This window comes from Panthera onca, chromosome E2 (assembly GCF_046562875.1).
Source record: "Panthera onca isolate mPanOnc1 chromosome E2, mPanOnc1 haplotype 2, whole genome shotgun sequence".
NCBI classification, from domain to species: Eukaryota; Metazoa; Chordata; class Mammalia; order Carnivora; family Felidae; genus Panthera; species Panthera onca.
In genome coordinates, this window is record NC_138353.1 from 16,127,817 (window position 1) to 16,154,882 (window position 27,066).

General features: G+C 41.9%; 1 protein-coding gene across 3 annotated transcripts; it reads left to right on the plus strand.

The window, feature by feature from the left end:
• Nucleotides 1-342: 342 nt before the first annotated feature.
• On the plus strand, nucleotides 343-27,066 carry ZNF875 (zinc finger protein 875). Of its 3 annotated transcripts, none has more exons than XM_060652037.3 (5): nucleotides 343-1,136; nucleotides 1,527-1,615; nucleotides 13,866-13,992; nucleotides 14,676-14,771; nucleotides 23,444-27,066. In XM_060652037.3, exons 2-5 carry the CDS (start codon nucleotides 1,583-1,585, stop codon nucleotides 25,204-25,206), a joined length of 2,019 nt encoding a protein of 672 aa, XP_060508020.1. In that variant the 5' UTR covers nucleotides 343-1,136; nucleotides 1,527-1,582; the 3' UTR covers nucleotides 25,207-27,066. The 3 variants fall into 3 exon arrangements, with proteins under 3 accessions (XP_060508020.1, XP_078295154.1, XP_078295153.1); XM_078439027.2 differs by lacking the exon at nucleotides 343-1,136 and adding an exon at nucleotides 12,239-12,298; XM_078439028.2 differs by lacking the exon at nucleotides 1,527-1,615 and having other exon boundaries at nucleotides 1,006-1,136.

Sequence of the window (27,066 nt, forward strand, 5' to 3'; positions counted from 1 at the left end):
TATTCATGCCTTTCCCTAAAGCCAGGACTTTGGGGGCAAAATATAAGGGGCACCATAAAAGTTCAGTATTCAAGATAAATATTTTAAGGTAGTATCTTTGAAAATCAGAATTCATGCAAAAAAATCATGATGAACAAAACTGTCAAATTATGCTTCCTCTTCACTCCTCATCCCCCCCCCCGACCTCCCAACCACAACCCCTGTAAATTTATTCTAAGTGTCACCTGTCACCTAGCTACCAATTAAAAAACAAACAAACAAACAAACAAACACCAAAAACAAACAAACAAACAAAAACAAAAAACCCAGGGACTACGTCTACCACCAGGGGGCCTTGTGCTCTTGGCCTCAAGTCCGGCCTCCCTATCTACCAAAACCCCGGGGACACAAGACCAAAGCTTGGAGTTAGCCCAGCCAATCCCGCTCTCCTCAAAAATAGCCTTGGCGTTCCCTGTCCATACTGGCGCCCCTCCTACCTCCGGGGACCAAGGCCGGTGTCGCTCTTATCCCCGAGTCCCAACAAAGCATCACTCCACTGCTTCATCCCTCAAGTGCTCTGCCGTGACCGGCGCCCACTCGCGCCAATCTGGACCCTGGTTTCTGCTACGGGAAGGGCACACGGGGCGGCGCCTTGGCATGAGTTACCCCAGTTCGTCCGCGCCGCTGACCGTCAGTGCACAGCCTGGCCACCCGCCTCCGTAGCACCGGCGGGAAGCCAGGATCACATATCCTAAAATCCTCGGGCACTTCTGCGACTCTCTCGTGGTCCGCAAGATCTCACTGCCCTTCGGAGGAGAAATAAGTGCACCTTGCGGTCTGGGCATCTTAACAGTGGGCTCCTAAACTTGGTTGTATGAGAGGTGCAGAAGTCAAAGTCACCTTGCAATTAGCAAGCCTACTCACCCACCACCTCTCTGTCTCAAAGACTACACAGTCCAGAAGCCCGTGCGGCCACTTCCGCCGTCCCTTCCGCTCCCCCTGTTTTTGAGTTGACGTAGCAGGAGCATTTCCGGTCCGTGGGATCCGCCACTCGCTGTTTGGAAGTGGCGTCGGCACTTCATTCGGGATTTTCCCGTACTTCTGCACTTCGTTCCCGAGTCTCAGCCTCAGGATCGGCAACGTGCACCCCGCGTTCCGTGAGTGCCCTATAACCATTGCCTCGTCCAGTCAGCGCATCCCTCTGCTTGTCCCTGTTTTACTCGTGGGGGAACAGGCTGCCTCTGTACTCGGGCGTTCTTCTGTAGGCACCTCCAGGCCTTTATATTTTCATTCCAGCCCATAAGGTTAGAGACGGACCCCCCACGCCTCTGCAGGGGGCCATGGGCTCCACTCCCTGGCCAGAGCTTGGGGCTGAATGTGAGGGTGCTCGGTCACCCTGGACCCTTTTCCCAGGGCTCTGGATGGGAATTGGGTTGTGCTGGTGATTTCTGGACACTCTCAACCCGCAGTTGTGGGGCTCCGGAGCCGACCCCCCAGACTCTTGGGGAGGGGCTTCTCCATAGGGGCATTTCTCTTCACATCCCCAGATCTGTCTTCTGAGACTTTGCCCTTCTCCAGAGAGAGCATTCAGGAGACCAGGAAAATGGCCACGGGGCTCCTGAAAGCCAAAAAAGAGGTGAGAATTTTCATCAAATTCCATGCTGGCTGCCAACAGAATGGCTCTGTTCCTTTTTCTTGCACTGCAGACTGCCTTGTTGGTATTGGGCCAAGTTCACTCCTGTTCGTGGAGGCGTGGTGGCTCATCTTACATAGAATCCCCCCTTCACCATTCCTTTCTGTTTCTTCCATACCTGGGCCATCCTCGAAATGGTCAGTTTGGACAGCACACGTAAAACAGTTTAAATAAAAATACAGGAACATCCAAGCTTAATTGTCCAGTGATAAGGATGAAGGGTAGGAACAGCAGAGATGCTTGTGACCTGAGGTGGTTAGGGAGGGCTTCCAGAAGAAGGGCTGTCAGAACTGCCCCTGAGGGTTTGGCAAGTTGGAGAGCTGGCAGAGCAGGGAGGAGAGCAGGAAGCATGGTTAGTCTGAGGCAGGGCACAGTGCCCTCGCCACAGTGTGGCAAGGTTGTAGTGGTTAATAGAATGCTTTCAGGTTGATTTTTATGTGCTGGTGAAGATACAGACGCATGGAACATAGAGGAGTTTGATGGTCTGACCTGAATTTTACATTGAGAGCCTTTTCAGCATTTGGAGATTTCACCAAAAATTCTGGATTGCCTGCTTCTCTGAAAATAAACTGCACTTAACTCTGGTGTCAGGTAATTCACACTGAACAGTGTCTTCATCATTTGGACAGGTCCTGCCGAGTTTATTTGCTGCACTTTTCACAATATCTTCCAAACTGAGGTTGAAACTATTGACCAGCTATCATTTTGCCTGCCTCTCTCATTTATTACCTATCTTGCCCCTGAAGGATTTTCATTTTTCACCTCTGAGTCTGGGTGGCTAGGTTGAGTGCCAGACTGAGGCGTGTAGATTTTGTCTTTGAGTAAGCTAGGTTTTGAAGGATGTTGAGAAGGAATTTGACATAAGGAAATCAAAGGCATGGATGTATAGGGATTTAAGGGGAAACTTTCTAACCCCTGTCAATGGTAGCTATGATGACCTTCCCTTAATTGAATGTGATTAACATTTATCGAGCACCAACGCAGTTGCCAGGCTGGTTTACTATGATTTTTGACACGCATTACTTGGTTATTTCAGATCTGCTTTGACTATCCATATAAAAACAAATCAGGAAAATTTAAACAGAAAATGAGACGTTGATTTAATCCTGAGCTTCTGTGGTAGTGATTTACAATTTCCTGGATGTTATCAGAACAGCTATGAGAGTTCTGTGTTTCTCATTTGTAAAATATTTCATTCATTTGAAAGTGTTAGTACCAAGAATGCATAATAAATCTAATTGAGGACATTACCTAACGTAACATTGGGTCTTTTGTGTGTATTTTCTTCACCACCTCGTAATGGTTTTGTTTTTTTTTGTTTTTTTGTTTTTTTGTTTTTTTTTTAATATATGAAATTTACTGTCAAATTGGTTTCCATACAACACCCAGTGCTCATCCCAAAACCACCTCGTAATGTTAATAGGAAAGCGTTATGATTTCTGGGAAAAGCTAGATATTTGTGTGGGCTGATTTTTCCTGCCCCTAATACTTAAAAAAAAAAAAAAAAAAGTATTAGGAAAAATTGATCAAAGGGTACAAGCATTTGAATGGATAAGTTGTTTAAGATGAAACTTCTGTGCCTAGAGGAGTACCTGACACATACTAAATGTTTGGTGCATAGAGGAACCACAAATTTAAATAAATTTATTTGAAGGAACTGAGTATCAAAGGAGTTTCTGTTGTTTGTATTGTTATGTTATTTGGGGCGCATAATTAACTACATGTTTCAGGGGGTTTGCATAGACCATGCAGGTACTCTGATATGCATGACAGCTGAGTTATGCAAACCAATTTAAACAAATATGCAGTAGGATATTAGGTGTCACTGCCAGGGACCTTTGCCTGAGAGAACAAATGAGAATTCGTAACAAATGAGATGGGCTGGCAGGCACAGGGTATTGCTAAGCCTCAGCATTTTTTCGTTGATTTCATTGAACAAATTTGCTGAATGTCTGCTGTGTGCCGGGTACTTGGTGGACAGCATTCAGTAATGTGGAGGGGCACAGCCTGCACACTTACGAGTCTTCCATTTCGTTTTGGGATTCTGTTACCATTGGGGTTTTTGTTTAATTTTACACACACACACACACACACTCGCACATACACATTTTGATAGACCTTAATGATAAAATCACCATGTTAAAGCTAGTACAGTGTATCTATCCAGACAGATTTTTCATAGGTGGAGGGTTAGGGTTACCAACACTTATCCCACTGGATGTGATTTATATAATAGTGCAATGAGTGGATGAACCCATCCACTATTAACCAAGTTGGGGGAACGTTTTTATTATTATTTTTAATTGCAGTATAGTTAACATACCGTGTTACGTTAGTTTCAGGTGTACAATATAGAGGTTTAACAATTCCATACATCGCCCAGTGCTCATCACCAGTGCAGTCCTTAATCTCCATCACCTAGTTTACCCATCCTGCCACCCACCTCCCCTCTGGTAATTATCTGTCTGTTCTCAGTAGTTAAGATTCTGTTTCTCAGTTTCTGTCTCTCTCCTTTGCTTGTTGGTTTTGTTTCTTAAATTCCACATGAGTGAATCATACGGTATTTGTCTTTCTCTGACTGACTTATTTTGCTTAGCATTATATGCTCTAGTACCATCTATGTTGTTGCAAATGGAGCGATTTCATTCTTTTTTATGGCTGAATAATATTCCATTATATATTTATACCACATCTTCTTTTTCCATTCATCTATGATGGATACTTGGGCTGCTTCCATTATTTGGCTCTTGTAAATAATGCTGCTATAAACATAGGAGTGTTTGTATTCCTTTGAGTTCATGTTTTTGTTTTGTTTTATTTTGTTTTGTTTTGGGTAAATACCCAGTAGTGTGATTACTGGATGGCGTGGTAGTTCCTATTTTAACTTTTTGAGGAACCTCCATATTGTCTTCCACAATGGCTGCACCAGCTTGCTTTCCCACCAACAGTGTAAGAGGGTTCCGTCCACTTTGGGGGAACATTTAACTTGCTCGCAGTTATTTTAATTATTGTAAATTTTGCTTCTATGATCAATCTTGTGCATGCAATTCTTTTTATAGATTTGTATTTACTCTCATAACAGGAATATGATAAGGTAAATGGAAATGACTGTTTTGAAGCAGTGGGGACTCACACCAGTTGGAGCTTTGGAACTTTGCCTGTTCTAAAACATTTGATACTGTGTATTATTTCTTCCATTTTTGAGGCCCCCTTCTTCCATCACGATGTCTGCTTCATGTTGTGCAGTTTTCTTGTTTTTGTTTTTATTGTTATACTGTGTAGTTTTTCATCCCCAGGGTAGACCTGCCAGTGCAGATCTTTTTTCTCATGTGAATGTTCACAATCGTGTCCCAATTTGTTTCCGCGTGTTGATATAGTCCTTTGCTACCCACTGCGTGTTTCTATGATTCTCATTTTCCCCAAACATTACGGTAACATCAGTTTTCTGTTCAGAAACCCTCCTTCAGTGGCTCATGACAGTGTCTTAGATATTCAGGACACTCTTCATTTCAAATGTGTGGTCCTTTTCTGACATGTTCTGATTATTCTGTAAGTGTGTTTATTGCCAACACAGTGGAGCCATCATATATACTTTTAACTTAGATTAATTCATTTTTTAGGCACTTGGCTGAAGAAAGGGAAAAAAATAACTGTTCAGGTCATTCAGATGAATCTGTCCTCTTTTCCAAGTAATGACTTCATGCTCCAGAGTGAGAGAAAAACAGGAGGACTGAGTCTATTCCTTGCCAAATCTAAGGAGTTTCTGACAGCATTAGCATCACAGCAAGTCAAGGATGATATTAGTTGTAAAGTATTTTTCATCTAACATGACATTCCTTTATCAGTTTATCAGTGAGCCTTTGCTGCGTAACAGACCACCCCAAAGCTTATGGACTTAAAACAAAATAATTTATTCGCACACAATTTTCTAGGTCAGCATTTTGAACTGGGCACAGATGGGTGTTTTGCAGGTTTCACCTGGGCTTGCTCATGTTGCTGCAGTCCGGGGGCAGTTTGGGACTGGAGACCATCCATGCATGACCGTTACCAGGCTAGTTGATTAGGGTGCTCGGCTTGTTTTTTCCCCACGGGTCTGTATTTTCTCTATGTTATACTTATAAACTGCTTAGTTGCCTCTTTAGCTCTTCTCTTTCTTTCTTTTTTTTTTTTTTTTTTTAATTTTTTTTTTAAACATTTATTTATTTTTGAGACAGAGAGAGACAGAGCATGAATGGGGGAGGGGCAAAGAGAGAGGGAGACACAGAATCGGAAGCAGGCTCCAGGCTCTGAGCCATCAGCCCAGAGCCTGACGCAGGGCTCGAACTCACGGACCGCGAGATCGTGACCTGAGCTGAAGTCGGACGCTCAACCGACTGAGCCACCCAGGCGCCCCAAGCTCTTCTCTTTCTTATCGTATGTAGCTAGGAGCATCCAACGGAAGCCTATAACGGGGTTCCCAGAGATCTCTTTAGCCAGATCTGAAAATCATGAAGTGTTTTTTTCTATTTTCCAAACTAGCACAGGTGACATTTTTGCCAGCATGTAGAATGCATTCCCTTTCTCAAGCCGCCATAGTGGTTTCCTCGCTACACTTCTAGTCTGCACTAACAGTTTGTTTACTACTTTTCCAACTTTTGCTAATAGCCTGTTTTTTTTTATATTAAAATTTTTTTTAATTTTATTTTTTAAATTTGCATCCAAATTAGTTAGCATATAGTGCAACAATGATTTCAGGAGTAGATTCCTTAATGCCCCTTACCCATTTAGCCCATCCCCCCTCCCACAACCCCTCCAGTAACCCTGTTTGTTCTCCATATTTAAGAGTCTTATGTTTTGTCCCCCTCCCTGTTTTTATATTATTTTTGCTTCCCTTCCCTTATGTTCATCTGTTCTGTGTCTTAAAGTCCTCATATGAGTGAAGTCATATGATATTTGTCTTTCTCTGACTAATTTCACTTAGCATAATACCCTCTAGTTCCATCCACATAGTTGCAAATGGCAAGATTTCATTCCTTTTGATTGCCAAGTAATACTCCATTGTGTGTATATATATATATACCACATCTTCTTTATACATTCATCCATTGATGGACATTTGGGCTCTCTCCATACTTTGGCTACTGTTGACGGTGCTGCTATAAACATTGGGGCACGTGTGCCCCTTCGAAACAGCATACCTGTATCCCTTGGATAAATGCCTAGTAGTGCAATTGCTGGGTTGTAGGGTAGTTCTATTTTTAGTTTTTTGAGGAGCCTCCATACTGTTTTTCAGAGTGGCTGCACCAGTTTGCATTCCCATCATCAGTGCAAAAGAGATCCTCTTTCTTCGCATCCTCGCCAACATCTGTTGTTGCCTGAGTTGTTAATGTGAGGCATTCTGACAGGTGTGAGGTGGTATCTGTGGTTTTGATTTGTATTTCCCAGATGATGAGTGATGTTGAGCATTTTTTCATGTGTTGGTTGGCCATCTGGATGTCTTCTTTGGAGAAGTGTCTATTGATGTCTTTTGCCCATTTCTTCACTGGATTGTTTTTTGGGTGTTGAGTTTGATAAGTTCTTTATAGATTTTGGATACTAACCCTTTATCTGATATGTCATTTGCAAATATCTTCTCCCATTCTGTCAGTTGCCTTTTAGTTTTGCTGATTGTTTCCTTTGCTGTGCAGAAGCTTTAAAAACAATTTTTTTTTAATGTTTATTTATTTTTTGAAAGAGAGAGACAGAGCATGAGCGGGGGAGGGGCAGAGAGAGAGGGAGTCACAGATTTCGAAGTGGGCTCCAGGCTCCGAGCTGTCAGCACAGATCCTGACACAGGGCTCAAACTCAGGAACCATGAGATCATGACCTGAGCTGAAGTCGGATGCTTAACCAACTGAGCCACCCAGGTGGCCCTACTAATAGCCTCTGTTGTTCCTGTTCCCAAAGCTAATGCCATGTGTTTTCGGTATTTGTTATGGTAGTTCATTTCTATCTATTGGTTCTTCATTTCTTCATTTCTATCGGGCTTAAAACAAAAGTCATTTGTTAGCTCACAATTCTGTGGGTCAGCCATTAGGCTTGGCACAGATGAGTGGCTCTTCTATTGATTTACCTGGCCTTACTCATGTGGCTGTGGTCAGCTGTGCTGACAGCTCAGAGCCTGGAGCCTGCTTCAGATTCTGTGTCTCCCTCCCTCTCTCTCTGCCCTCTCCCACTCGTGCTCTGTCTGTCTCTCTCTTTCTCTCCCTCAAAAATAAATAAACATTAGAAGAAAAAAAAAAAAAAAAAAGAAAGTCCAGGGGCGCCTGGGTGGCTCAATTGTTTGAACCTCTGACACTTGATTTTGGCTCAGGTCATGATCCCAGGGTCATGCAATCCAGCCCCATCGGGCTCTGCACTGAGCATGGAGCCTGCTTAAGATTGTCTCTCTCACCCTGTCTCTCTCTGCTCCTCCCCCGCTCATGCACTTGCACACACTCTCTCTCTCCCTCTGTCTCTCAAAATAAAAAATAAAAAGAAAGTTCAGAGCCAGGGTACACTTGGAGGGGTTGGTTCTCTCGCTTCATAAGCTTATCAAGGACTAGGAGTCGTTCATTCCTCTCGTCGATTTTGCTCACAGTGTCAGCCTCATCCAGGCTGGTTCCCCTCACAATCATAGGATGTTTATTAATAGCAACTTTAAACTTCACGACCACCCTAAAAGTAATATTATTCAAATACCCATTTTTAGAAAATTGAGACACAGAAATGTCATGTTACTGGTACAAAGTCATGGGAGAAGGAGGGCTGTCATTTAAACATGGTTGTCTCCAAAGTGTGCTTGTAGCTACTATTTCTCAAACTTTTCTGTGAATCAGAATCACTGAAAAGGCTTGTGAAAGCAGATTGCTGGGCCCCACACCCTAGAATTTTTGATTCAGTGGTTCTGATGGGGCCTAGGAATTTGTATTTCTAACAAGTTCCTCAGGGGTGCTGGTGCTGTGGGTTCAGGGACCACACTTAAAGCCAGTGCACTTATCTCTACTGCCTCAGTTGGGTCATCTGTGCCCACCTTTGTGAGCATCACGAAAAGGATGGACTCCCTGTCACTCCATCTGAAAAATGAAGTCTTCTGCTAGGATCCAGCAGCAGGCTACTTGTGTCTTGTCAGGTAGCATCAGCCTCAGATCCATTTTTCAGCTGACAAAGGGACAGATTGCTTTTACACCAGTCTGGCCTCCCCTTGATTTGGCTTTAGTGCCCCACGCTGCCAGCTGAGTTGCTAGCCAGTGAGAGAGGTTTGGAACAGGTCATGGAGTGTCATCCATTTAGAGTTAGCACACTCCCTATGTGTATGGTTCTCCGACAGAGAAACCATGAATTTTTCCAGGGTTGCAGGAATACCAGTTGTGTTAAACTTGTTGAAAAAAATGTGAGTTGGTCTCCAGTGTAGCTACTTTGTCAGAGATTTCAAAGTATTTGTGTGTGTATGTGCGTGTGTGTGTGTGTGTGTGTGTTCATTCTAAGAAGGGGTTGTAAAATCGAATCACCAGAAGGACTAGGCAGGTATCTGAAGGAGTGAGTAGTCTTTTTCTTTCCAATATTTAATTATGAAAAGTTTCAAATCTACAGAAAAAATACAAAGACTTTAACATTGACTCACACACCCACCACCTACATTCAATAGTATTTTTTTTTAACGTTTCATTTTTGAGAGACACAGAAAGACAGAGCGTGAATGGGAAAGGGCAGAGAGAGAGGGAGACACAGAATCCCAAGCAGGATCCAGGTTCTGAGCTTTCAGCACAGAGCCTGACACGGGGCTCGAACTCATGAACCATGAGATCGTGACCTGAGCCGAAGTTGGATGCTTAACCGACTGAGCCACCGAGGCACCTCTAGATTCAATAGCATTTTGCTACATGTACGTTACCACCTGTCCATCCACATGTACACTCCTCTACCATCAGTTCAAGGGTATTACTCAAATACTACCTTAAATGCACAGTACAGGATAGGATTTTATATTCCTTTGGCCTTTCAAACCCTCTGTAGTCTGTTACAAACTACCTACTGTGTTTTCCAGCTAGCCACTTTTCTTTTTTTTTTTCTTTAATTTTTGTTTTAAATTTATTTTTGAGAGAGAGACAGAGACAGAGCGTGAGCAGGTGAGGGGCAGAGAGAGAGACAGAAACACAGGATCCGAAGCAGGCTCCAGGCTCTGAGCTGTCAGCACAGAGCCCAATGTGGGGCTCGAACTCGTGAACTGCGAGATCATGACCTCATCCGAAGTCAGATGCTTAACTGACTGAGCCACCCAGGAGCCCCATAGCTAGTCACTTTTCATTCTTTATTTCCTCCCATTCTATATGTCTTTTCTGGAGTGCCCACCTCTGTTCTTTCTCTTTGACCCTTCAAAATACTGTGTGCCCTTTAAGACCAAGATCATACCTTCCTCTCATAAAACCTGGTCTCATCTCTCTATCCTGAGATTCCTCTGACCCAGTGATTTTAAGCCATGGCTGTACTTAGGATCCTTCACTCATTCATTCATTCATTCATTTTTAAGTTTATTTATCCATTTGAAAGAGAGAGAGAGCAGGGGAGGAGCTGAGAGAGATGATCCTAAGCAGGCTCCATAACACCAGCACAGAGCCTGACAGTGAGACTCGAACTCATGAACCTTGAGATCATGAGACCTGAGCCAAAACCAAGAGTCAGACACTTAACTGACTGAGCTACCCAGGTGCCCTTACTTAGGCACCCCTATGGAACTGGGTGAGTCAATCGGTTGAGCGTCTGACTCTTGATTTGGGCTCAGTTCATGGTCAGGGTCTTGGGATCAAGTCCCACATTGGGCTCCATGCTGAGCATGGAGCCTGCTTAAGATTCTCTCTCTCTTTCCCTCTGCCACTCTCCCCTTACTCACACTCGGAAGGAAGGAAGGAAGGAAGGAAGGAAGGAAGGAAGGAAGGAAAGAAAGGAAGGAGGGAGGGAAGGAGAGAGAGGGAGAAAGGGAGGAAGGAGGGAAGAAAGGAAGAAGGGAGGGAGGGAATGAAGGAAGGAAGAGCTAGGGATGAGGGGTAAGAACCATAGCTCTCATTCATCCTGTCTGTGTTTTATTTATAATCATTAGTTTGGTGGAGGGCTGGTTCTGGGATTACTGTAGGCGGGGGACAAAGTGGGGTCCTGTCTTAAAGCCATTCTACAACCAGTATAGAACAGTTGCACTGATAGGGGACAGGAAATTTGGGGAAGGGTCCCCTGAGAGGGGAGAGACACAGTATCATCCCTCAAGGAGTGATGATGTTCTGAGAAAGGATGCAAAGTCAAATCACCAAAGGGAACAGGCAGGTAGCTAAATGAAACAGATAAGGTAGGAGTTGCAGCAACCTGCCAATAACATGCCTAGGGTAATGGACCCCCAGTGTGAGTCACGTTCAGCCAACTGTGGCCCTGCAGCAGTGCAAAGCCCAGAGTAGTCAGATTTATGGATTTTTTTTTAACAGGACTCATAAGTTGATATTTTCATGTGAAATCATACATTATATAAGTAATATAAATAAAACTTTTAATGCTTTGTATGGCTCAAACTAACCCTATCTGTGGACTGCAAGTTTTGCCCTTTTTAAATATTTATTTTAGGGGTGCCTGGGTGGCTCAGTCGATAAAGCATCTGACTTCAGCTCGGGTCAGGATCTTGTGGTCTATGGGCTCAAGCCCCACGTCGGGCTCTGTGCTGATAGCTCTGAGCCTGGAGCCTGCTTCAGATTCTATGTCTCCCTTTCTCTATGCCCCTCCTCTGCTTGTGCTTGGTTTCTCTCAAAAATGAATAAACATTTAAAAAATTTTTAAATAATAATAATAAATAAATATTTATTTTAGAGAGAGAGCGTGAGCGCTGATGGGGGTGGGGCAGAGAGAGAGGGAGACAAAGGATCCAAAGCCAGCTTGAGCTGACAACAGAGAGCCTGATGGGAGACTCATGCCCCGAGCCAAAGTTGGATGCTTAACTCACTGAGCCACTCAGGCATCCCTTGCCATTTTTTAAAAGACAGAAAAACTGATGGGGTAGGAAGAATCTCAGAACTGGATAACTAGGCTCCTTGGAGCTTGGTTTCTGCACACCTCCAAGCCAAGACACCTCACCAGTACTTCCATGCCAAGGGCCATTATATTTTCCCACCTTCCAAAGTACAGCGTTCTAGGTAGTAGAAGGCCATTTGAAACTTTGTTCAGGGAATAATAATAATAAATGCACATTCAGTCATCTAAAAATATTTGACTGCTTAGTGTTTGCAGGCTCTGTTCTGGGCACCAGGGCAATAGCCCTGTGAACAATGCATATGGAACTTAGAGTCTAGCACAGAGTCAGAAAATAAATATGAGTAACATGTGCGTTATCTAGAGTGAAGGGGATACATTAAAGCAGGAGAGGGGAATAAGAACCTGAATGAGAAGGAAGAATTTTCATAGAATGGCCAGGGAATTCCTCTCTGGAGCACTCACTGTGTGCAGCAGACATTTGTCTTGAATCCTTACATTTACCAACTTCTCTGATCCTCAGCATAATCCAGTAAGATAAATGCTGTTTTTCTTGGTTCACAGAGGAAACGGAAGTGCTGATAGGTTAACTAATTGGCTGAAGAGTACTCTAGTTGGGGACAGGTGAGTTCCAAATCTAGTTGGGGACAGTGTGATCTGAGTCCACAGTCTTCCCAACCACCCACTTGCACTCTTCAGGCCACATCAGGGCAGTGGCAGTGTGAGGGAGAGGGAGGGATGGGTCCTGCTACAAATACCCAACCAATACCCCTGTTGGTTGGTATTCACCCCCTCAAGACACTCAGCTGCTTCAAGCAGGTAGAACATAAACGCTTAGATCAAGTAGTCTCTAATATCCTTCAAACTCAGTAAGATGATTATTTTTTATTGTTCAAGTTTGTGCCTGTAATGGCTTCCTCTTCTTTCTACCTAGATTTAAAGCTCCCAATATGAAGGGACTTGTATTTTGCTTTTATTCCCCATAGCAGCTAGTCTAAGATGTTGGCAGTAATAGGTGCACAAATGGTGCCAGCTGGATAAAGATAGGAGAATAATGGTCTTTTATTTATTTATTTTGAGAGAGAGAGAGCACAAGCAGGCAAGGAACAGAGAAAGAGGGAGAAAGAGAGAATCCCAAGCAGGCTCCACACTGTTAGTGCAGAGCCTGATGTGGAGCTCGAGTTCACAAACCGTGAGATCATGACCTGAGCCAAAATCTACAGTCAGAAGCTTAACTGAGCCACCCAGGTGTCCCCAGAATAATGGTCTTTTAACCCTTGGCACTAAGGTCATATAGGGGAAGAAAAAAAAATCAGTTTTCCTCTACCTGTTTTGAGTTCATTGGCCAGGGCCTTGTAAATTACACTGACAAAAAGACAGATTAACAAGAGAAAAACAGAAGTTTATTAATATGTACCTCATACCTACACATGGGAATATTCAGTGTTGAGTAACTCAAAGGGGTGGTTAGAACTTGGGCTCATATAGCATCTTAACAGAAGAACAGTAACTTTTTAGAGATGTGACAAGACCAAGGAAAAGGATTTTGAGTTTCCAAGGTGGCAAGTTGTGGGGAGGTAAATACATGGGAGAACTGATGGAAGGTAGGGGCTAGTTAGTAAGGTTTGTTGTATAAATTCCTCTGGTGCCATCTCCTGGCTGATAAATTGTTTCCAGTGACTAACTTCTATTCTTCCTGGTTGGGGGGAGGGAGGGGAATACCCTCACAAATTTATGTTCTTCTTTTAGGAAGATAGGAGGAGTGCAGAGAGCTTTTCTTGTATCTGCTTCTGCTCAGTTTCCTTCAGCTCAAAATAATACTTATTTCAGGGGCTCCTGGGTGGCTCAGTCGGTTGAGCACCCGACTTTGGCTCAAGTCACGATCTCACAGTGGGTTTGAGCCATGCATCCGGCTCTGTGCTGACAGCTTGGAGTCTGGAGCCTGCTTCGGATTCTGTCTCCTTCTCTCTCTGCCCCTCTGCTCACACTCTGTCTCCCTCTCTCTCAAAAATAAACATTAATAAAAAATAATACTTACGTCAAAATGGCATAGTGGCATATCCTGTTACCCTTCATTTACAAAGTAGGGTTTAGAAATCTCTGCCTCCCACAGGGAAGCCTTTTCATTCCTCATCCTGAGTTGTGAGCAAGGCGAACTCCTGGATGAGCAGCAGTGTGTTTTGTGTTAAAGGCATCCGTGGCATTCAGGGATGTGGCTGTGGACTTCACCCGAGAGGAATGGAGTTTGCTGAGCCCTGCCCAGAGGACCCTGCACAGGGAAGTGATGCTGGAGACCTACAACCACCTGGTCTCACTAGGTAAGGATGGCTTCCCTTAGCACTTAAAATCTGTCCCACAGAGTATTTTCTACACACCATGAGGAAAGCCTACCATGAAGCAACTGTCCTAGGGTTGGGCTTAAAAACAATAATTTACATTTTCCCTCAGGGTAAATCTGGATTTATTAGAATTAGAAACAGGTGGATTTACTCATGTTGCATATAATACTGTGTTTCCAGTCCTCTTTCTCAAGTCTGGGGGCTCTCCTCTCTTTTTACTTTATGTTGTTTGAAACCTAGGAGATTTTCATTCACCAGGTATTAATATGCTGATTTTCTGATTAGAGTCACCTTTACTTACTCAACTCTTCTTCTGTAGAGAGTTCACTATTTTTTAATGGTTTTTTTTTTTAATGTTTGTTTATTTTTGAGAGAGGGGGAGCAGGGGAGGGGCAGAGAGAGAGGGAGACAGAGAATCCCAACCAGGCTGTCAGTGCAAAGCCCAATGTGGGGCTTGAACTCACGAACCGTGAGATCGTGACCTGAGCCGAAGTTTGATGCTCAAACAACTGAGCCACCCAGGCACCCTGACAGTTCACTGTTATAGGTCCTTTGTACCACCTTTTGGGTTTCCCTCCCCATTTTGGCTCTGAGTTCTGGAATGGCCCCTTGAGCCCATAACCAAAAATCTCCTTGTTTGTTTTTTTCCCCCCTGTGAACAGAAATTCCATTTTCCAAACCAAAACTCATTTCTCAGCTGGAGCAAGGAGAAGAGCCCTGGATTGAGGAGAAACGATGTCCGCTGGTCCTCTGTCCAGGTAAGTATGACACAGGGAAGATGGGACCATCTGCAGCTTGACAGGTAGGGAAGGAGGACGCATCTCTCGGGTACAGGAAAGAAGCTCTTCTCGGGTCTCCTAGGTCGTTGGTAAGTCTGCCTGGCATGAGTTCCCTTCCAGAATATCATTTTCAGTTGAGGGAGGGACTTTCTTGGTTTCCTTGTCTCTTTCCTCTACCAGGAAGCCTCCCTTCCTCTTACTTGGCTTGCCTTCTTCGTCATGTTTAGTCTTTCCTCATGCGTGGGCTTCTTTCTCTCATCGTGATCTTAAAAACTGTACCTGCCCCATGGATATGAAGTCTGCTACTCTTCAGATACTTTCCAGTTTCTCTTAGGCGAAACATAATCGATTATCTCTACATGTCCAATTCCCATAGTTTAAAAAATGCATTACTCAGTAATGAAGATTAAGTTCCCATGAGCCAACATCCTAGCTTAAAAAATAAAACATTACCTAAACAATTGAAGTTCCTATTTCCCTTTCCCAGATTCTACCCTATACCTTCCCACACCTCTGCCCAAAGAGTAGTGTTTTTTCAAAATTAGGGATTTATAATTCTATGCATGGCTTTTTGTTTTGCTTCATAAATATGAATCCCTCAACTATCTATAGTTGTTTGGCATATTTTTAAACTTTACATTAGCGTCATCATAATATGTATATCCTTCTGTAGTTTGCTCTCTTCACTGACACTGAGTTTATAAGATTCATCCATGTTGATACAGGTTGTTCTGGTTCATTCATTTGCACTACTATATCGTGTTTATTGTAGTCTATGCATAATTAAAATACAAAATTCATTTATCCATTTTATTTTGTTGGACATCTGTGGTTTTACCAATTTTGGCTATTAAAGAATGCAACTATAAACATTATCATACAGGTGTCCTTGAGCATAGAAGCATTTGTGTCTTTAAGATATGTGCTCAGGAGTAGAGTAGCTGAGTCAAAGAGTGTGCACTTGTCCATTTGGCCTAGGCAATGCCAACTGGCCCTCAACAATTGTTTCATTAGTCTGCAGGGTTGCCATCACAAAAGGTTTTAGTTTTTGACCATCCTTTGGGTATGAAATGGCATCTCACACTAGTTTTAATTTGCTTAGCACGGAGTTTGAGCATCTTTTCAAACGTTCATAAGTTGATTAGCATTGAATTCTGTGAATTGCCTGTTCAAATCTTTTGCCTGCTTTTCTCTTTCTTGTCCATTGGCAGAAGTATTTAAATAAATCCTGGAAATGAATCCTTTGTTAAATGTATTATGTCCATCTTCTTCCAGTCTGTGGGCTGCCTATATGCTTTTCAAAAAGCTGTTTGATTTTGAAATAATAGAAGTCTCAATCTAAAAATAATGCAGAAAGTTCCCATCTACTCTTCTCTCAGCTTTCTCCAATTTCAAAACCCAAGAAGTTGACATTGGTACAGTACTATTAAATAAACTGCAGACTTTAATCAGATTCAGATTTTGTCAGTTTTTACAGGTACTCTTTTTTTTTAAGTTTATTTATTTATTTACTTAGAGAGTGTGCAGGGGAGGGGCAGAGAGAGAGAGGGAGAGAAAGAATCACAAGCAGGCTCTGTACTGTCACTGTCAGCCTGGAGTCCGACATGAGATCATGACCTGAGCCAAAATCAAGAGTCAAATGTTCAACCAACTCAGCCACCCAGGCGCCCCTCATTTCCTACAGCTTTACAGTAAGTCTTAGTGTTTGGTAGGTTAAGTCCTCCCATCTTATTCGTCACGTGTCTTTGTAGCTTTACCCATTGAACTTTTACAATCAACTTGTCAGATTTCATAAAGTATCCTGTCAGGATTTTGTTGTAGTTGCATTGAATTTATATATTAATTAATATACATGTATTAATATATTAATTTGGAGAAAATTGACCTCTTTTACAATATTAAATCTTTCTCTTAGTGTGTATTCCTTCACTTATTTATCAATACATCGTTATTGCTACCTTTTGGTAAGCTTTATAACTTTCTGTAAATGTACATCTTTAAATTTATACATAGGCTTATTTTTTTGGAGAGCTATATTTTTACAAACTAAATTTGCATAATTCCTTTGTTAAAATATGTAACTAAAATTCGTTTCATCATAATGATCATATACCCAGTGGCCTTGTTGTTAAATTAATTCAATAATTTGTCCTGTGTATATTCTTTGGAGTTTCATACGTAGACAACTGTTTTACCTGTTTATTTTGCCTTTTGTTGTTGTTGGTTTTTTTTGTCTTTGTTGATCATGTCTATTGTATGTTTTATGTCTGAACTTCTGTTTAATATTTCCTTTCTCTTCTTACTTTGGGCTTATTTTATTATTCTTTTTCTGTTTTTGAGATAGATGCTTAACATTATTACGTTTCAGCCTTCCTTCTTGTCTAGTATAAGGATTTAAGACTATAGATGTCCTTGTATCCCTAACACATATTTGCAGCTTCTGTTCCACCTCTGAATCCTTACCTCTGGTACCTTGAGCCCATAAGGCTTTGGTGTTTCATCACTATTTCTCCACTGCTGTGGTTGTGTGTGTCAGGAGTGCTCTTTAGCAAGAAACTCACAAACGAAATTCTTACCCTTCCCTTTCCATTGCTTTTTTAGTGTAAACTCTCTCCTCCAACCAGTTTCTGGTTGCTTTTGAGTGTTTTCCAGTGACTTTAAGTAATTATTTCTTGTATTTATCCAGTTTCATCATTGTTTTCTGTAGGGGATTCTTGTGACCAATTCAATATATGTATTTTGGACTTGAGATTTGGAAATTATTTCAAAATTACAGAAAATTTGCAAAAATAAAATTAGTACAGGGGCACCTGCGTGACTCAGTTGGCTAAGTATCCAACTCTTGATTTCGGCTCAAGTCATGGTCTCACAGCTTGTGAGATCGAGCCCCACATCGGGCTTGCTGATAGTGCAGAGCCTGCTTAGGATTCTTTGTTTCCCTCTCTCTCTGCCACTCTCTCTCTCTCTCTCTCAAAATTAAATAAAAATTAAAAAATAAAATTAGTACAAAGAATACCTTATATCCTCTACACACACATATGTGTAAATATATGTGGCATATATGTTATTATAAAATAGCATCATAAAATTACCTATTAATATTTTACATTTGCTTGTGTGCTATCTTATGTACTTGTTCTCCCATCACCTTCTCCCCTCTCCAGATGTATGTGGATATATTTATGTATATATATGTGTGCATGTAGGTTCATATGTGCATTTTGTTAAAAGATTTTTTTAAGGAGGGCAGTGTTGTCGTATAACCATGGTAGTTATCAACGTCAATAAATTTAACTTTGATACAGTAATGTTATCTAATATCTACTTCTCATATTATAATTTTGTCAGTAGAAGCAGTAATATCTTTTTTTAGTAAAAGGCGAAAGATTTATGCGATCTGAAGAGAAACCAGAGTATAGTAATATCTTTTTTTACTCTGCAGAACATCCAGTCCAGGTTTAGGTAGCACACTGACATGTCATGTCTATTTAATCTCCCTTAATACAGATCATTTCAGTAACCTTTCCTGTCTTTTGGACACTGACACTTTAGAAATACACAGTCTTACAGTTCCTGTTTTTTTTTTAAACTTCATTGAGATATAATTTATATACCATAAAATCTACTTATTGTAAGTTGCATTATTTTTGGTAGACGTTTATTGTTGTATGATCATTTCTTCCATTTAACTTTAGAATAGTCCATTGTTCCAAAAAGTTCCTTTCTGCCCATTTGCATCTATTCTTCCTCCTGTCTGAGCCCTAGGGAACCACTGATATGCTGTCTCTCTAGATTTGCTGTTTCTGGACTTTTTCTATAAATGGTATCATAAAATATATAGCTTTTTGTATCTGGCATAATGTTTTTGAATTCATCCGGGTTGTGGCATGTATCAGGAATCCATTCCTTTTTATTTCCATATGATATTCCATTGTATGAATATAGCAATTTTGTTTACCCATTCACAGGTTGATGGATATATGGGTGGTGTCTACTTCTGGCTATTGTGAATAGTGCTGCTAAGAACAATCATGTACCAGTCTCGATGTGGGCATACATTTTCATTTTGGGGTAGATAAGTAGCTATAAAATTTCTGGATTGTATGCTTTGTTCATATTTGACTTTTTAAGAAGCTACAAATTGTTTTCCAAAGTGGCTGTACATTTCTATTAGCATTTCTATGTTACATTTCCGTTTTCTATTTTTACATTTTCTGTTAGCAGGATGTTAGAGTTTCACTTTCTCTGCATCCTTGTCAGCACTTGGAATTGTCTCTAATTGTGATTATAAACATTCTGGTGGATGTGTAGTGGTATTTCACTGTGGTTTTAATTTGCATTTCCCTAGTACTGATGATGTTGATCTTTTCATGTGCTTAGAACCATTACATATCTTCTTTAATGAAATAGCTATTCAGTTCTTTTGCCCATTTTTCAATTGGATTGTTTTGTCTTCTTTTTCACTTGTAAGAGTTGTTCATATATTTTAGACACAGTCCTATATCAGATATACGATTTTCACATACTTTCCACTCTATAAAATGAAGTTTCAGAAGACAAGTCTGTGGCTTGGCTTTTCACTCTCTTTAATGGTGTCTTTTCTTTCTTTTAAAAAAATTTTTTGGGGCGCCTGGGTGGCGCAGTCGGTTAAGCGTCCGACTTCAGCCAGGTCACGATCTCACGGTCCGTGAGTTCGAGCCCCGCGTCAGGCTCTGAGCCCCGCGTCAGGCGCTGGTTTGATGGCTCGGAGCCTGGAGCCTGTTTCCGATTCTGTGTCTCCCTCTCTCTCTGCCCCTCCCCCGTTCATGCTCTGTCTCTCTCTGTCCCAAAAATAAATAAAAAGCGTTGGAAAAAAAAAAAAAATTTATAAAAAAAAAAATTTTTTTTTAATGTTTGTTTATTTCTGAGACAGAGACAGAGCATGAGTGGGGGAGGGGCAGAGAGAGAGAAAGAGACACAGAATCCGAAGCAAGCTCCAGGCTCTGAGCTGTCCCCACAGAGCCCGACATGGGGCTCGAACTCACAAACCATGAGATCATGACCTGAGCCGAAGTCGGTTGCTCAACCGACTGAGCCACCCAGGCACCCCAATGGTGTCTTTTCAAGCATAAGTTTTACACTTTAGTGATGTCCAGTTTTTAAATGGATTGTGCTTTTGGTGGTGTAACTAAGAACTTTTTTGCCTTTTGTTTGGAGTGTTCGGTTTGTTCATATTTAATACAATTATTGATTGCATTAAGTCTGCCATTTAGCTATTTGTTTTTTATATGTCTCATGGTTTTTTTATTCCTCTCCCTTCCTTTTGGCACAAATATGGAGTTTTTGCAGTTATTTTCTTAGTGCAGCTCTAGGAATTAAAATATGCATCTAATTTATCACAATCTAGTTAATAGTTTCAGTAAAATAGATATTTTATAAAGCCCACAATATGGTGTTATAGGCCTTTTATGATAATCTTAGGCACTTTAGAGAAGTTAAGAGAAGAAAAGAGAAAAATATAGAGACATAGTCTTTTATATTCATTTACATGTTTACCAGTGTTGGTGGTCCTCATTTGTTCCTGTGGATTTGAGTTAGTGTCTGGTGTCATTTCTTTTCAGCCTGGAGGACTTACTTCGTATTTCTTGTAAGGCACGTTTGCCAGCAATAGATACTTTGTGAGTACTTTTTAATCTGTGAATATCTTTGTATCAATTTTTTTCTTCTTTTTTTTAAATTTAAATTTTATTTCTAAGAGAGAGAGAGAGCGAGCATGGGAGGGGCAGAGAGAGAGGGAGACACAGAATCCGAAGCAGGCTCCAGGCTCCCAGCTGTCAGCACAGAGTCTGATGCAGGAGTTGAACTCATGAACCGTGAAGTCATGACCTAAGCTGAAGTCGGACACCGAACCCACTGAGCCACCCAGGCACCCCTATCAATTTCATTTTTGAGGGATACTTTTGTAAGAATAGAATTCTCCCTGGCTAGCTTTTCTTTTTTTTTTTTTTTTAATTTATTTTGATAGAGAGTGTGCACATACATGCACGTGGGGTAGGGGCAGAGAGAGAGGGAGAGAAAGAATCCCAAGCAGGCCCCTATACTGTTAGCTCAGAGCGCAATGCAGGCTCGAACTTATGAACCATGAGATCCTGGCCTGAGCAGAAATTGGAAGCTTAACCAACTGAGCCACCCAGGTGTCCCCTTCCTTGTTAACTTTTTAACCTTTATTTCAGCACTTTGAATAAATCACTCCACTGCTTTTTGGTCTCCATTACTTCCGATGAGAAGTTAGCACTAATCACACTGTTTCCTCCTGTGCATGTTGAATCATTTTCCTTTTACTGGTTTTAAGATTTTCTCTTTGTCTTTTTTTTCTGGTAGTCAACAATCTGGCTATGATGTGTCTCTCTAGGACTTTATGTTTTTCTTGGGGTTTGTTGAGCTTCTTGGATTTGCAGATTAATGTTTTTCATCAAATTTCAGACTTTTTAGTTACTATTTCTTTGGACACTTTTTTCCTGTTCTTTCTCTCTGTTGTCTCCTTCATGTGTCCTCGTTGCACATAGATTGGTTTATTCGATGGTGTCCCACAGGTTTCTGGGGCTCTTTGCTTTTCTTCGATCTTTCTTTCACCTGTTCTTCAGTTTAGGTAATTTCTATAGATTTATCTTCAACTTCATTGTTTCTGTTACCAACTCAAATATGCTGTTGGATCTCTCTAGTAATTTTGTAATTTCAGTTATTTGACTTTTTAATTCCAGAATTTCCTTTTACTCCTTTTTAATAGTTTTTATTCTTTACTGAGATTTTCTATTTCTTAAGTGGTCATACTTTCCTTTAAGTTTTTACACACTGTTTCTTTTAGTTCTTTAATTATATTCATAATACCAGCCTTGAATGCTCTTTTTCCCTCGTACATCAACATCTGGGCCACCCAGCAAAGTTTCTGTTGGCTACATTTTTTCCTCCACATAGGTCACTCTTTCCTGTTTCTTTGAAAACTGGATATTTTAGATACTGCATTGTATCCCTTCTGGTATCTCATGTTTCCTGCCTAGATGTTGTTGCTGTTTTTGGTTTAGAAACATTTCTAACCTTAATACAGGGAATATGCTTTTTCTGTGAAGATGATGTTTCTGCGTGATTTGTTATTTTATTCTTGTGTTTATTTTTAATCCTGGCTTCCTGTTTTCAACCTTGTGTCTGCAGAGCTTAGTGAACTGTGACATTAGCAATAGGTTGTGTTCAAAGACTTTGAGCCAGTAAGGCTTCCTGCCTCTGCCACTGGATGAGTGTGTGGGGTGGGGAGCTCTAAGTTCAGATAGCTTTCAAGCCTTTTCTTTCCACTGACCCCTCTGATGTTTTCCTCTTTACTTGGTTGTAGCCTCTATCAGGCAGGGTTATGTGCATCAATCACATCAATCTTCCCTGCTTTTGCAAACAGCCTTTCAGTCAGCCAGGATTGTGTGGAGAGTTTATCAAGCCCTTCCCTGGCTCTCTCACTTTCAGGTTTCCCTTGCTACATTTCTGGATGGTCTACCAGTCTTTTTTGTTGTTGTTCCCAACCAAGACTGAACCTCAGACAGCAGTCCCTGGTGGCCTTCCGTGTTCATTTACCACCTAGATCACATTTATGGACAGTTCCACTGGGCATTGGTTTTTCACCTCCCGCTCAAATCAAGTGACTGCCCCTCTGGCAGCGGCAGCACTGATCATTCTATGGCCTGTCCTAGTATAACGACCACACCAACCAAGCTGGGGGATTGGAAGGGTGAGAACAGCTCCTGGCAACAATGCTACAGATTCCCACTTGTCTTATCTGGAGTTCAGTATTTTTCGTGAATAAACACTTCTCAAGTTATTGTAGGTTTTTGATTGATTTCTGGAATTAAACTTTGCAGTCTATCAGGTATTGTGAAAATAAGTTTTTAGTATGAGTTTTCCACATTGCCATAGAACAAGGGTCAAAAACTTTTTCTGTAAGGGGCTACATTAGTAAATATTTTAAGCTTTCCAAGTTATGTGCCCCATTGGTTGGTTGGTTGGCTTGCTTTTCTTTCTTTCCTTTCCTTTCCCCTTCCCTCTCCTCCTCTCTTCTCTCCTCTCCTCCCTTGCCCCTCCCCTTCCCCTCCCTTGCCCCTCCCCTTCCTTCTCTCTTCTTTCTTTCTTTTTTCTTTTCTCTTTCTTTCTTTCTTTCTTTCTTTCTTTCTTTCTTTCTTTTATCCTTCCTTCCTCTTTCTTTCTTTCTTTCCTTCTTTCCTTCCTTCTTTTTCTTCCTTTCTCCCCACCCCTCTCCCTCCCTCCCTCTCTCTCTCCCTCCCTCCCTCACTCTCTCCCTCACTCCCTCTCTCCCTCTCTTTTTCTTTCTCCTTCCTTCCTTCCTTCCTTCCTTCCCTCCCCTAGAAAGGTAAAATCCATTTTTAGCTGGTGGGTCATACCAAAACAGGTTGCAGGCTGAATTTGGCCTACTAGACAAGTTTGCTAACTCCTGTACTTAAAAATGTAATGTTTAAATTCAAATGAAAAATAGCCATTTTTTATGGATGCAAGGATGTCTGAGTGGGAGACATGCTGTGATATAAACATATTATGAATGACCAACAGGCAGAGTAAAATGGCCCAGGCAACCCTACCTATGGCTACTCTGACTAAATATATTCTTTTTTCCCCAGGATCAAAGCTAGAAATTGAACCTTATCCCCCCTGCCCGCTGGCATTCTCTAGTCAGCGAGGCCTCAGCCAACATGTGTGGCTCAGGCATCTTCCTCAGCTCTTCTCAAGTTACTGTGCAGGAAATCATCTCCGTCCGGGGAAACCCTATCCAGAAGATCAGAAACAGCAGCAGAAACAACTCTTTGATCAAGCCTGCTTGAGTGACAAAGCAGAAATTCAAGAGACAGAAGACTCCAAGCCCTTGTTCAGGAGAGTAAGCAGAAGAGGCCCTTGGGAGGTGTTGTCCAGCCCACTGCAAGAACAGCCAGTCAGGTCCAGGGAAGACAACACGGTGCTGGATATAGGGCCCAGCCTAGGCCAGAGGACAGACCTTGAGGAATCAGACAAAGGATCGCGTGGTGTAGAAGTCTCAAGATTTGGGGCAGTCAAATGTGGGGAGTTTGGGCGAGGCTTTTTGAGGGAGTCAAACCTGCTCAGCCTCCAGAAGATGCATACAGGGGAGACACCTTACATGTACACTGAGTGGGGACAGGGCTTTAGCAACATGTCAATCCTCATCAAAAACCAGAAGAAACACTCTGGGGAAAAACCTTATGTGTGCAAGGAGTGTGGACGAGGCTTTACCTGGAGGTCAAACCTCATCACACACCAGAGGACACACTCAGGGGAGAAGCCTTATGTGTGCGAGGAGTGTGGACGAGGCTTCACCTGGAAGTCAAACCTCATCACACACCACAGGACACATTCAGGGGAGAAACCTTATGTGTGCGAGGAGTGTGGACGAGGCTTTACTTGGAAGTCAAACCTCTTCACACATCAAAGGACACATTCAGGGGTCAAGCCTTATATGTGCAAGGAATGTGGGCAGAGTTTTAGCCTGAAGTCAAACCTTATCACACACCAGAGGGCACACTCTGGGGAGAAGCCTTATGTTTGCAAGGAATGTGGGCGTGGCTTTCGCCAGCATTCACATCTCATCAGACATAAGAGGACACATTCGGGAGAGAAGCCTTATGTGTGCAGGGAGTGTGAGCAGTGCTTTACCCAGAAGTCACATCTCAGTAGACACTTAAGGACACACACAGGAGAGAAGCCTTACGCGTGCGCGGAATGTGGGCGCCGTTTTAGTTGGAAATCAAACCTCAAGACACACCAGAGGACGCACTCCGGGGTTAAACCTTATGTGTGCCTGGAGTGTGGGCAGTGCTTTAGCCTGAAGTCAAACCTCAACAAACACCAGAGGTCACACACGGGGGAGAAGCCATTTGTGTGCAGAGAATGTGGGCGAGGCTTTACCCGGAAGTCAACCCTTATCACACACCAGAGGACACACTCAGGGGAAAAGCCATTTGCGTGCAGGGAGTGTGGAAGAGGCTTCAACGATAAGTCAACCCTTATCTCACACCAGAGAACACATTCAGGGGAAAAGCCTTTTGTGTGCAGGGAGTGCGGTAGAAGGTTTAGCCAGAAGCCAAACCTCTTTAGGCACAGGAGGGCACACTCGGGTCATATGCCCTTTGTGTGCAAAGAGTGTGGGCAGGGCTTTTGTGATAAGTTAACTCTCGTCACACACCAGAAGGCACACTCCGGGGGAAAGCCTCACGTGTGCAGGGAGTGTGGGCAAGGCTTTAGCCGGCAGTCACACCTCGTTAGACATCAGAGGATACATTCAGGAGAGAAGCCTTACATCTGTAGGAAGTGTGGGCGAGGCTTTAGTCGGAAATCAAACCTCATCAGACATCAGAGGACACACTCAGGATAGACACCTTGTGTGTACAGCGAGTGTAGTGAAATCTTTAGTCAAGAGTCCTATTTCACAAGATGCCAGAAGTCACACCTAGTGGTTTTAGTAAGAAGTCAGCCATTACCAGACACCAAAGTGGAGACAGCTACTTACGTGTGACAGGAATGTTCACGAGCCCAATGGGAAGAGTCAACATCTCCAGTCCGCCTGAAGGAGAACTACTGGCTCATTTTCAGGAGCTCTGTCTTCCCCTAGTGGGGATGGTGGGTTGTGGAAGATCAGGTAACTTGATGGAGGGAGCACTTAGAAGTAGATTGAAATAAAGGAATGGAGACTATTCTAATGTCATTTCCTGAGAATATTTAAACCCTCCTTACACAGTAGCCTGGATGTTAGAGATAACAGCAATAATAGAGCTCGCCCCTTAAAATCTGTCCGACTTTCTGAGAACAAGGGACTTGACAGAGACCATTGCTGATTTAATCTTGCTTTCCCAGAGCAGGACCCAGCAGCAGTCAGTTTCAGGGAAGTTTGGGAAATGATGAATTCATGGAGACAGAGGTAGTACGTGGGTAGAAGAAGGTTTTATTATGCAAAAGGGCTTACAAGTGAGAAAGACCATGACTGTCCTAGCTCTAGGTTTTGGGAGGAAGTATCCATTTTTGCTTGCTTCCAGGGGCTGTCTCTGGTTTCCAGGTTGAATCCATACTGAAGATATTCTTATTTACCAATGTATTTAGACTAGAAATGTATTATATGCTTTTATGAAGAAAACTGGTAGTAATTTTTGTGAATTTGACTTTCAAACCAAAAGTTAGAATATTGAAAAACAACTGTCGCCATGAACTTGACAGCTTTCCACTACTTAGTCTTTTGTGACAAGATTGCTGATGATATTAATGAATGTGATTTTGTAATACCATATAATGAAATATGTAAACATTTGGAAGATCTGCCTAACTCACTGAACAAGTATTTTCCAAATGATTAGTGTGTGATGCTACAAAATCATCCATGGTGATATTAAAGTATAAGGTAGGCAAATGGATTTCAGTTTAAAAGATAAAGGTACCTGGCTGGCTCAGTCAGTAGAGCATGCAGCTCTTGATCTTGGAGTTGTGAGTTCGAGCCCCACATTTAGGGATAGAGTTTACTTTAAAAAAGAAAAGAAAAACCAAAACCAAAAATTAAAATTAATACCAATCTTTAAAAAAAAAAGAGATAAAGGCCAGATTCCACATTACAGTAACCTTTAAAAAATGATCACTTGTTGACTTTTGGTATACTTTGGTATAGTCAAAGAATAATATTAACAAATATCTGAAAAGGTCATTAAGATACATCTCCATTTTTTAAATTTGTACATGTGGGGTCATATTATTTATCTCAGCAAATTAAATGCAAGAGCACATATAAAATACTAGCTATATTAAGATTAAAGAGATTTTCAAAAATACAAGATAATGCTACTCTTCTCACTGATCTATTTTTTTTTAATTTTTTTGGTGGAAAATATTCAAACCCAAGTGAAAGTGAAGCACTTTACTTCTCATTTAAAGTGCATTGTTTCTAGATGTTTATGGTTTTGGGGTACCTGGCTGGCTCAGTCAGTGGAGCACGTGATTCTTGATCTCAGGGTGTGAGTTCAAACCCCACACTGGGTGTAGAGATTACTTAAAAATAAGTCTTTAAAAAAAAACAAACAGGTTTGGGGTTGCCTGGCTGGCTCAGTTGGTGGAGCATGCGACTCTTGATCTCAGGGTCATGAGTTCAAGTCCTGTGTTGGGTGTGGAGCTTAACAACAAAACGTTTAGATGTTTATGGTCTATATCTCACAGCAAAAAATACTTCACACACACTTAAACACCAAAAAAGAAA